At 36.5% G+C, this 11,797-nt stretch overlaps 1 protein-coding gene across 1 annotated transcript; it reads right to left on the reverse strand.

The window, feature by feature from the left end:
* Nucleotides 1-10,704: 10,704 nt before the first annotated feature.
* Nucleotides 10,705-11,559, reverse strand: LOC114825913 (uncharacterized). Its single transcript, XM_029104963.1, has one exon. It carries the CDS (start codon nt 11,557-11,559, stop codon nt 10,705-10,707), a length of 855 nt encoding a protein of 284 aa, XP_028960796.1.
* Between the last annotated feature and the right edge of the window lie 238 nt (nt 11,560-11,797).

Here is an 11,797-nt window from a genome sequence, read left to right on the forward strand (position 1 = left end):
AGTTTTGGCTTTAGAAAACAAGAACATCTAACATCTTTTAATTGATCCAAATCAAAATGTGAGTATAAGATTAAGTATGAGAAATATGAGGTGAGATGAGTATGAGAAATACTAACGTTCACATTTTTCTCTCGCTAATTTGACGAAACCAGGTAAATTCATACAAAAGACGAAGGGAAATTTTATTTAAACTCATATAACATTTTTCTACACTCAACTAATTCACTACACCCATATTAATTTCAATTAAACTATCAATATCTCTTTAAACCCCAAATATCTACGTAAACTACCCTCACGAACCCAATCTAATATATAAATTTATCTTTACACCCATTTAGAAAATAAACCCAAAATCAGTTGGAGACAACTTTGTTTTTGAAACTATTTTCATATCTGATTCTTAAGTGTGTGAACCTTTTACTCCAATATTTCTTAGGAAGAAAGTGCCCATGCAGGATGGTGATCTTTTTCTCTTTTTTCTCGCTAGAGTCGAAAATATAGTCACAATGATATACATTATTCTCATCGGTATAGGACGAATGATAATCGTTATCATCAATGTCCCAATCTTCTTCTATTTTAGTGCCACGAATGATAATCGTTATCATCAATGTCCCAATCTTCTTCTATTTTAGTGCCACGCAAAAACCATATTTGCTTAATGCATCAATCATATGCTATCTGTTGAGTTCATGTTCATCGGTTTAAATTATTCTTGAATATATATCAAAGCAGAACTCAAGGACTTTATCATAGCCGTATTTGTTGTATTTCAAGTTGTTAGAAGTAAGAACAATTTTGCTAATTATAAATATGTTCCAGATTTGGACTTCACTTTTGGAGATGAATCCTTTCGCATTGGTTGATGGATGACACTGCTGCCTTCAAGAACTTCAAAAAGTACATTTCTTCACTTCAGTTGTTTTTACCTTGTTTGTTTTGTTATGTATAAGCCCAGCTATCAACTAGCGTTTTAGCTTCATTATTTTTATGTTTCGGTTGGTGGCAGTATTGAATTCCCAATGCCTTTTGGAAGAGTTATATGAGTCCTATAAAGAAATTTATTAACGGGCTAACAAAGACTTTCTTTGCAAGCAATATACTTTTAAACTCTAAAAAAAATTAAAATCAAATGAAAAAAACGTGGATAAATCGATTTATATCTTAGTTGAAGGATTCAGAACTTCAAAATCATCATCCATTAGTCAAAATGAACGTATGATAAAGATTAAGTGATGATAGAGTTTGATTATTGAGTATGGGTTTATTGATAACTTTTAGTTTTATTATTAATTTCATCTTGTACTTAATAATAATAGTAATTATGCAATAAGATAAAAAAGACAATTAACATTTAAAATTTAAGTTGGGTGTAATAAGGTTATATGAGTTCAAATAAAATTTTTCTCTCCTTCCGTCCAGTGAAGTGTTCAAGGTTTCTGAAAGATCTTTATCTTTTTACCAATATAGTGAAATCAGCTAAGAGGTAATAAACAAAGTCATTTTCGATCTATTAAATTTCTTCACCTAAGATTTCCTTTCTTTCTCTCTCTCTCCATTCGTCTAGTGAAGTGTTCAAGGTTTCTAAGAAATCTTTATTTTTTTTACCAATATAGTGAATCAGCCAAGAGATAATAAACAAAGTCACTTTCAATCTATTAAATTTATTCACCTAAGATTTCATTTCTTTCTCTCTCTCCCTCCATCTAGTGAAATGTTCAAGGTTTCTGAGAGATCTTTATCTTTTTACCAATATAGTGAAATCAGCCAAGAAGTAATCAACAAAGTCACTTTGTATCTATTAAATTTTTTCACCTAAGCTTTCCTTTCTCTTTCTCTCTCCCTTCGTCCAGTAAAGTGTTCAAGGTTTTTGAGAGATCTTTATCTTTTTACCAAGATAGTGAAATCAGCCAAGAGGTAATAAACAAAGTCATTTTCTATCATTTTCTATCTATTAAATTTCTTCACCTAAAATTTACTTTCTTTCTTTCTCCCTCTCCCTCCGTCCAGTGAAGTGTTCAAGGTTTCTGAGAGATCTTTCTCTTTTTACCAATATAGTGAAATCAGCTAAGAGCTAATAAACAAAGTCATTTTCTATTTATTAAATTTCTTCACATAAGATTTCCTTTCTTTCTCTCTCTCTCTCCCTCCGTCTAGTGAAATGTTCAAGGTTTCTGAGAGATCTTTATCATTTTACCAATATAGTGAAATAAGTCAAAAGGTAATAAAAAAAGTCACTTTCTATCTATTAAATTTCTTTACCTAAGCTTTCCTTTCTCTCTCTCCCTCCGTCAAGTGAAGTGTTCAAAGTTTCTGAGAAATCTTTATCTTTTTACCAAGATAATGAAATCAACCAAGAGGTAATAAATAAAGTCATTTTCTATCTATTAAATTTCATCACATAAGATTTCATTTCTTTTTCTCTCTCTCCCCCTCCGTCTAATGAAGTGTTCAAGATTTCTGAGAGATCTTTATATTTTTACTAATATAGTGAAATCAGTCAACAGGTAATAAAAAAGTCACTTTCTATCTATTAAATTTCTTCACCTAAGTTTTCCTTTCTCTCTTTCCCTCCGTTTAGTGAAGTGTTCAAAGTTTCTAAGAGATCTTTATATTTTTACCAATATAGTGAAATCAGCCAAGATGTAATAAATAAAATCACTTTCTATCTATTAAATTTCTTCACCTAAGCTTTCCTTTCTCTCTCTCCCTCAATCCAGTGAAGTGTTCAAGGTTTCTGAGAGATTTTTATTTTTTTACCAATATAGTGAAATTAGCCAAGATGTAATAAATAAAGTCACTTTTTATCTATTAAATTTCTTCACCTAAGATTTCATTTCTTTCTCTCTCCCTCCCTCCGTCTAGTGAAGTGTTTAAGGTTTCTGAGAGATCTTTATCTTTTTACCAATATAGTGAAATCAGCAAAGAGCTAATAAACAAAGTCACTTTCTATCTATTAAATTTCTTCACCGAAGATTTCCTTTCTCTCTCTCTCCCTCCGTCGTCTAGTGAAGTATTTAAGGTTTCTAAGAGATCTTTATCTTTTTACCAATATAGTGAAATCAACCAAGAAGTAATAAATAAAGTCACTTTCTATCTATTAAATTTCTTCACCTAAGCTTTCCTTTATCTCTCTCCCTCCATCGTCTAAGGAAGTGTTTAAGGTTTCTGAGAGATCTTTATCTTTTTACCAATATAGTGAAATCAGCCAAGACGTTATAAATAAAGTCACTTTCTATCTATTAAATTTCTTAACCTAAGCTTTCCTTTCTCTCTCTTTTTCCCTCTGTCCAGTGAAGTGTTCAAGGTTTATGAGAGATCTTTGTCTTTTTACCAATATAGTGAACTCAACCAAGAGGTAATAAACAAAGTCATTTTATATCTATTAAATTTCTTCATCTAAGTTTTCCTTTCTCTCTCTCCCTCCGTCGTCCAGTGAAGTGTTCAAGGTTTTTGAAAGATCTTTATCTGTTTACCAATATAGTGAAATCAGCCAAGAGGTAATAAACAAAGTCACTTTCTATCTATTAAATTTCTTCACCTAAGTTTTCCTTTCTCTTTCCCTCCCTCCCTAGTGAAGTGTTCAAGGTTCTGATTAACTAACCCCTTTTTATGTTTGTTGGGACTTGCTGCAACAATGCTTAAAATCATTAAAGTAAAATCTGAGATGTCATTCTCCACTTATTGATTGTGATCAGTAAAACTTTCCTCGCTCTTTCTCTCCTCTAGTGATTTAATCTTAAAGACCTAGACTAATTAAGATAATTGTACTAAGTAAGACATGTTCAAAAAAGTAAGACATATTCAAGAAGGGTAACATAAGGGATAATAATTAAGAACGTCTAAACAATACATATTTCTCAAAGAAAGGAAGCCATGTTTATTATCCCAGCTGAGAAGGGATTGAACAAAAAAAGAAAAAGAAGCCCAATTAAGTGCATTAAACAAGGAACTCAATAGCTCATAGTTCCACGACTCACCATCTGATTGTGGTTGTTCTTTTGGTTATTCAGTCCATGATGCAATACCCGTAGCTTATTGAGAGTGTTCGTGTCGGTGGGCAAGGCAATCCCTGAGAACTTGCTAATTGATCCATTTCCTGCATCTTTTGCATCTGGAGCTTGGCTGCAGAGGCATGTCAAGGATAGACTTCATGCTCTCTGCAATTATCAACACAAGTTCACCAAGAAGATAAATCATTAGGAAAACAGTCTGCACAACAAGTTCAGATATCCAAAATGCAACTGAGACAAAAAGAGGCCAACTATCGGATTTAAACTTCTAACTTAACAAGAGATAAAATAGCGTCACAATTAAAACGTTAACTCAATAAAAACTAAAGGCACAATACTCAAGAAGCATATTTAGCTACAAAACTGAAGCTTCTTTCCACACGATGATAAAATAGCGTCACAATTCAGTAGTATAATCATGCCTTAAGAAGCTGTCTAAGATAGTGCTGGCCAAGCAAATAATGCCAGAGGACGCTACTAATAACACAATCAAGCATGCATGCAAAGCAGCAAAACATAGAGTTAAAAAATATATGGGAAAAGAGGAGGCCTACCAATTGGCCCAACTTTGTTCTCCTGCAGAAGTCCAGCAAGTCTTTCATGCTATTAACATCATCTATGATCGGTCCAATGGGAAGGGAAACTTGGCCAGTTTGGAACGTGGGTATGTAGCACTCAATTCCCCTTGCTGCCGTTGGTTCTTGTGTCATTGATTTTAGCTTAACTTTTTTAGAGTTCTGGGGATGTTGAGAATTTAGTTGCACTGCAGAAGACCCATCCATAATCGATGATCCCGACATGCAAATATTGTTGGAAGAGAACGACATGAGCAGTGCTGATAAGCGTAAGTATGACTTCCTATCGATGCTTTCACTTCTCTGAAAATGGGGACCTCCTGAAAGTACAGAGTTTATATTCATCACCAGCTTTTAACAATTAATCATGGGGATGAAAGATAAACAAATGAAAGCAAGTCGGGAAACCAAATCCAAGTTAGAAAATCTTGATTCACGCAAAGAAAAAATATGGGATGGGAGTGTTGAATTATAAGTATTTGAGCTGAAAAGTTTTTTAGAATAAGTTTCTGTTTTGAATTGGTGTATTCACTTGTGCAAATGAGGCAAAGTGTAAATGTCTAGTTTTGTAAAAAGGCCATGAGTGCCATGTGTTGAGTGATCCATGAGATTAGAAAGATGTGTGTCTAGGATGAAATGTAGTGTATGTGTGGTCCCAAGTGCTAGGCCATCAGTTATGTAAAAGCATGTGCTTCGTGTTTTTTCATTAACATAGAAAGATATTCCTCTGCAATTTGACAGAGAGTAGAAGAAAACTATTCATCTTCCATTGTGTTCTTCGGTTTGTTTTTGCTCTTAGTTAAGCTTCCTTTCTTAAGTTTAAATCTCTTAAAATTCAGAAACACTAACATGGCCTCAGAGCCTGGTTGGATTTAACAATCTGGGCGTAAATCTGTGAAGTTGTCGAGCTCAATCGAAGCTCTCTTGAAACTCTGTGAAGGTTGTCGATTCAGATCAAAACCATGTCTGGATCTGGAGGCTCGGAAGTGAGGACTCCAATCTTCTCCGGTGAGAACTACGAGTTCTGGAGAATCAAAATGGTGACAATCTTCAAATCACATGGGTTGTGGAATCTGGTGGAGAAAGGAGTTAAAACGTCGGATCCGAAGAAGAAGAAGTCTGAAGGATCGTCGGAGGATGATGGAGATGAAGAAATGTCAGCTGTGTTGATGCAAGACGCAAAGGCTTTGGGAATCATTCAGAATGCAGTCTCGGATCAAATCTTCCCTCGAATCGCCAATGCCGAGTCAGCGAAGATGGCATGGGATTTGTTGTATGGAGAGTATCATGGTGGTGATCAGGTACGATCTGTGAAATTGCAGAATCTTAGAAGAGAATTTGAATATGCTAGGATGCGAGATGATGAGTCTTTGTCTAGCTATCTTACACGGTTGAATGATCTAATAAATCAGATGAGAACATTTGGTGAATCTTTGTCGAATGAGAGACTAGTGCAGAAGGTCCTGATAAGTCTTAGCAAACCTTATGATTCTATCTGTTTGGTTATAGAAAATACAAAGTGCTTAGAGACTGTGGAATTGCAGGAAGTAGTTGCAATCTTAAAGAGTCAAGAACAACGGTTCGATTTGCATATGGTTGATGCAAATGAGAGAGCATTCTCTTCACTCTCAGTGAATCCAAAGGAGCAGAACAAGAGTGGTGGTCATTCGAGTTCATCTAGAACTCAGAGAAATTGGAATTCTAAAGGCAAGAAATGGGAATCAAAACCCAAATTTCAGCAGAAATCTCCTCTGCACAATTATCAGAGTGCAAATGCACCTCAGTCTGTGGGTCAGGAGGTTGCAAAGCCTCAGTGCAAAGTGTGTTCTAAGTATCACTTTGGTGAGTGTAGATACAAAGGGAAACCAAAGTGTTTCAACTGTGATAAATTTGGGCATTGGGCTAGGGAGTGTAATGTAGGCAGGTCAGTGCAAAAGGCAAATAATGCAAGTCAACTGGAGATGACAGGAAATCTGTTTTATGCAAACAACACTGTCACAGAACCAAAGGTGAATGGAGAGTGGTATGTAGACAGTGGTTGTAGCAATCACATGACAGGAAATGTCGATTTGCTTGTTGAGGTTAGAACCAATGTAGCTGGTAAAGTCCAAATGCCAACTGGAGATCTTGTGAATGTTGCAGGAATGGGATCTTTAGTTATTTATACAAATAAAGGGAGAAAATATGTTAGAGAAGTAATGTATCTTCCCGGGTTAAAGGAGAACTTACTCAGTGTTGGTCAGATGGATGAACATGGATACTTCTTGGTGTTTGGAGGTGGAATGTGCAATGTGTATGATGGTCCATCACTAGAATGCTTGGTTATGAGAGTGAAAAAGAAAGTAAATAGGTGTTATCCACTGACTTTGTTCTCTGAAAATCAAATGGTGCTGAAAGCAAGTGTTACTCACTCCACTGAGATTTGGCACAGGAGATTTGGACATCTACATTTTGGTGGTCTCAAACAATTGAGAGACAAGGAAATGGTACATGGTTTGCCACAGCTTGCAGAGTACAATGGAGTCTGTGAAGGATGCCAATTTGGTAAACAGCACAGAGAAGAATTCCCTAGAAATCAGGTGTATAGAGCAACTGCTCCACTTGAATTGATTCATGTCGATTTGTGTGGACCTATGAAGACTGAGTCACTTGCTGGAAATAAGTATTTCATGCTGCTGATAGATGATTTTACCAGAATGATTTGGGTCTATTTCTTGAGATATAAGTCAGATGCGTTCAACTGTTTTAAGAAATTCAAAGCTATGGCAGAATTACAAAGTGGTTTCAAGATTAAAACATTGAGAAATGACAGAGGAGGGGAGTTCAAGTCTGCAAAATTTGATCAGTTCTGTGAGAAAGAAGGTTTACAAAGACAGCTTACTCTTGCATATACTCCACAACAAAATGGAGTAGTGGAAAGAAAGAACAGAACAGTGATTGAAATGGCGAAATCTATGTTGCATGAGAAGAGGATGCCATACTTTCTCTGGGCAGAAGCTGTGCATACATCTGTGTATATTCTGAATAGATGCCCCACAAAGGCCTTAAACAACATTACACCTTTTGAAGCTTATTCTGGTAGAAAGCCAGGAATAGCTCATCTGAGAGTATTTGGATCTCTGTGTTATGTTCATGTTCCAAGTGAACAGAGACATAAACTGGAACCAAAAAGTCTAAAAGGAGTATTTGTGGGGTATGCAACTTGTGAGAAGGGGTATAGGGTGTTTGATCCATTATCTAAGAAGTTGTTCTTGTCAAGAGACATTGTGTTTGATGAAGAAGCTGTCTGGAATTGGGAAGAGAACTCAGGGTCAACATTTCTTAATACTGGAAGTTTCATGCACAGTGATATAAGCACAGAAAGTAATGACAGAATGGTGTTGTCCCCTACATCACCTATTCTATCTCAGTCTAGAAGAACTCTTAATAGTGAAGACTATGAATCTGAATCAAGGTCACCTATCTTAGGTGAATCTTCAAGCATGTCAAATGCAATTGAAGGACAAAATCAAGCATTTGACAATACACCTTTGAAATGGAGAAATCTGAATGATGTATTGGCTCAATGTAATCTGTGTATCATGGATCCAGAGAAGTATGAGGATGCCAAACAAGATGAGTCTTGGTTAAAAGCTATGGAGGATGAGCTGTTTATGATTGAAAAGAATAGCACCTGGAAGCTTGTTGACAGACCAACTGAAAAGCCTGTCATAGGGGTTAAATGGGTTTACAAAACCAAATTAAACCTTGATGGTTCAGTGTTGAAGAATAAAGCCAGGCTGGTGGCAAAAGGCTATGCACAAAAGCCTGGTTTGGACTACAATGAGACTTATACACCGGTTGCTAGGTTGGATACCATTAGAACCTTAATAGCTTTGGCTGCACAAAAGAGCTGGAAACTGTATCAACTAGATGTGAAATCGGCTTTTTTGAATGGAGTTCTACAAGAAGATGTCTATGTTGAGCAGCCTGAAGGTTTTGTAGTAAAAGGCAAGGAAGAAATGGTGTACAAACTTCATAAGGCCCTCTATGGTCTAAAACAAGCTCCGAGAGCTTGGTATGGAGAGATAGACAGTTATTTCTCACAGTGTGGTTTCAAGAAAAGCTTGAGTGAACCAACACTGTATATAAAAGCAAGGGGAGAGGATATTCTGATTGTCTCTATCTATGTAGACAATATTGTCTACACTGGCAATTGCAAACCAATGCTAGAAGAGTTCAAAGAAGATATGAAAATGAAGTATGAGATGACAGATTTAGGTCTCCTTCACCACTTCCTTGGGATGGGAGTGATACAAACTGATTCCTGCATCTTCATTAATCAGAAGAAGTATGCTAGCTCTTTACTGAGCAAATTTGGTTTAAATGAAGCAAAAACTGTCTCAACTCCTTTGGTAGCTACGGAAAAATTGTCTAAAGATGATGGAAGTGGATCTGCAAGTGATGAATTGTATAGGAGCATTGTGGGAAGCCTTCTATATCTCACTGCTACAAGGCCGGATATAATGTATGCAACTAGTTTATTGGCAAGGTACATGCACTGTCCTACCAATAGACACTATGGGACTGCAAAGAGAGTACTCAGATACATCAAGGGAACTCTGGATTATGGCTTGGAGTATGTGAAAGGAAGAAAATCATGTTTAATTGGCTTCTGTGATAGTGATTGGGGAGGTTCATTGGAAGACAGCAAAAGCACATCAGGATATGCATTCTCCTTTGGCAGTGGTGTGTTCTCTTGGGCTTCTGTCAAACAAAACTGTGTGGCATTGTCCACAGCAGAAGCAGAGTACATAAGCGCATCCGAAGCCACAGCACAAGCAATATGGCTGAGATTTGTCTTGGAAGATTTTGGAGAATTACAAACTGTAGCCACTCCTCTTCACTGTGATAACACATCTGCCATTGCTATCACAAAGAATTCTGTGTTCCATCAAAAGACAAAACACATTGATAGGAGGTATCACTTCATTAAGGATGCACTGCAAGAAGGAATCATTGATTTGATATACTGTCCCACTGAAGAACAGATTGCAGATATCTTCACAAAACTTTTGGCTAAGGATCGGTTCAATTTTCTCAGGGATATGCTTGGTGTGAAATCAGCTCAAAACTTAAAGGGGAGTGTTGAATTATAAGTATTTGAGCTGAAAAGTTTTTTAGAATAAGTTTATGTTTTGAATTGGTGTATTCACTTGTGCAAATGAGGCAAAGTGTAAATGTCTAGTTTTGTAAAAAGGCCATGAGTGCCATGTGTTGAGTGATCCATGAGATTAGAAAGATGTGTGTCTAGGATGAAATGTAGTGTATGTGTGGTCCCAAGTGCTAGGCCATCAGTTATGTAAAAGCATGTGCTTCGTGTTTTTTCATTAACATAGAAAGATATTCCTCTGCAATTTGACAGAGAGTAGAAGAAAACTATTCATCTTCCATTGTGTTCTTCGGTTTGTTTTTGCTCTTAGTTAAGCTTCCTTTCTTAAGTTTAAATCTCTTAAAATTCAGAAACACTAACAGGGAGAGGGAGATTACCACTGTACCGACTCCCCATAGGGAGATTGAAATAGTATAGGTTGGATTTATTTGAAATTTGAAGCACATGGTAAGAATATTTTTGGAAAAAATGTAGGTCAAATTTTCTATTTCTCGTTTTGCTTGATTGTCCATAAATTGAATAACCATATTTCATTAGTTCGAAAAAAAATAATACAATTTCTCATTAAAATTGGAGACAATAGACAATGAGACAATAGGGAAAGGAAAATGCAGCGACATTTTTAGGCATAGAACATGAGTTAAATATGACAAACATTAGAAACAACATAAAGCCTTTTCAGAGCTTAAAAGGTCGCTCAATCCAAATTGGAGGTCGGTTGGTCATTTGCATTAGAGTCGTAATATCTTCTGGGTAAGGTTGCGAAAAGCTTTGATCCTTGACGTTATACACACCAAAATCATGTGATTTCAAGGGTTGGAAAGCTCCTTGACGCATGTAATCATGGTTGAAGTATATGCAGTTAGATTGACATCCTGAATATTTTGAAGCCACCAAAGCTATCGAAGAGTTATCACCAACGAAGAGAGCAACATCACCCAATTCGTCTATTTCAGTCCACTTACTTGTGAGACTTGAGTTCAAAAAGTCTGAATTGAACAGTCACGCGTTTGCCATCTATATCATCCGTACACCTTTCGACCATTAAAAATCTTTTCTCGTTTAAATCCACAAGGTACCTCTTGACTGGCAGTCCATTCCTTTCCGGTTCATCCAATATCAGATTGCACTTGTATTGAGCAGTAATATCAAAAGTGACAAGATTTTGGTTGCGTCGATCAACGCCATAAACTTGATCTTCAACAGGAACAACATCTTCAATTATATGCCGACTATCGTCAACAAAAGTCCATGTTGTGTCTTTGCCGGGTCTAATAAAGGCCATTTGACAATATCCCTCGCATATCACCGCAACAATGTAATTGTCTGCACATAATACAGGGTCTGCTGAAAGTATAGCTTTGTAGGCAAAATAGTAGCTGATAGACGAATCCCAATTCTCCAATGGTGGAACACCGCCGATGAGTGGAGGAAGGCGAATGATGGAATTTTCTTTCTTTCTCGCCCCTTTAACCCTAAAGAATGGATTAACCAGGGTTACTACAGAATCCTTGTCCACATATATCAACCATCCCTTTGAAGAGCCGCAGAATCGCACGTTAGGAACCTGTACGTGAAAATCAAGGACCTTATTCTGCATGACATCGCACAATGACCATGTGCCTCTTTTTGCAGTCTGAATCATCAAGAGCACTGGAGTTGTCACCTTAGCACGCTGATTGTAGTTATCCTTTGCCACAGAATACCACCACTTACAAACAATGCTGAAATGCAAATAATCCTTTGGCGACTCCAATCTCTCTAAGACGGAATCTAAAAGGTGCTTATGCAAAATTTGCCAAACTACTGAAGCCATAGCTTCGACTTTCAAGCACGAATTTGCTTTGTCTCGGTTTTGTTTTTTTTTTTTTTTGTGAGCAAAACCCGTACTCCTCTTGTTTATTTATATACACTAAATTCTTTCCTTCCTGGTAGTGGTAACATCGTAATCCCTCCCTGCAAGAGTAGGAGAAGATGATTTTAAGGACTAGGAAACAATAAATTACCCAAGTCTCTAATAAGTCTCTAATGCTTGTTTCCCAAAACAAATAGAT

This window comes from Malus domestica, chromosome 07 (genome assembly GCF_042453785.1).
Source record: "Malus domestica chromosome 07, GDT2T_hap1".
NCBI classification, from domain to species: Eukaryota; Viridiplantae; Streptophyta; class Magnoliopsida; order Rosales; family Rosaceae; genus Malus; species Malus domestica.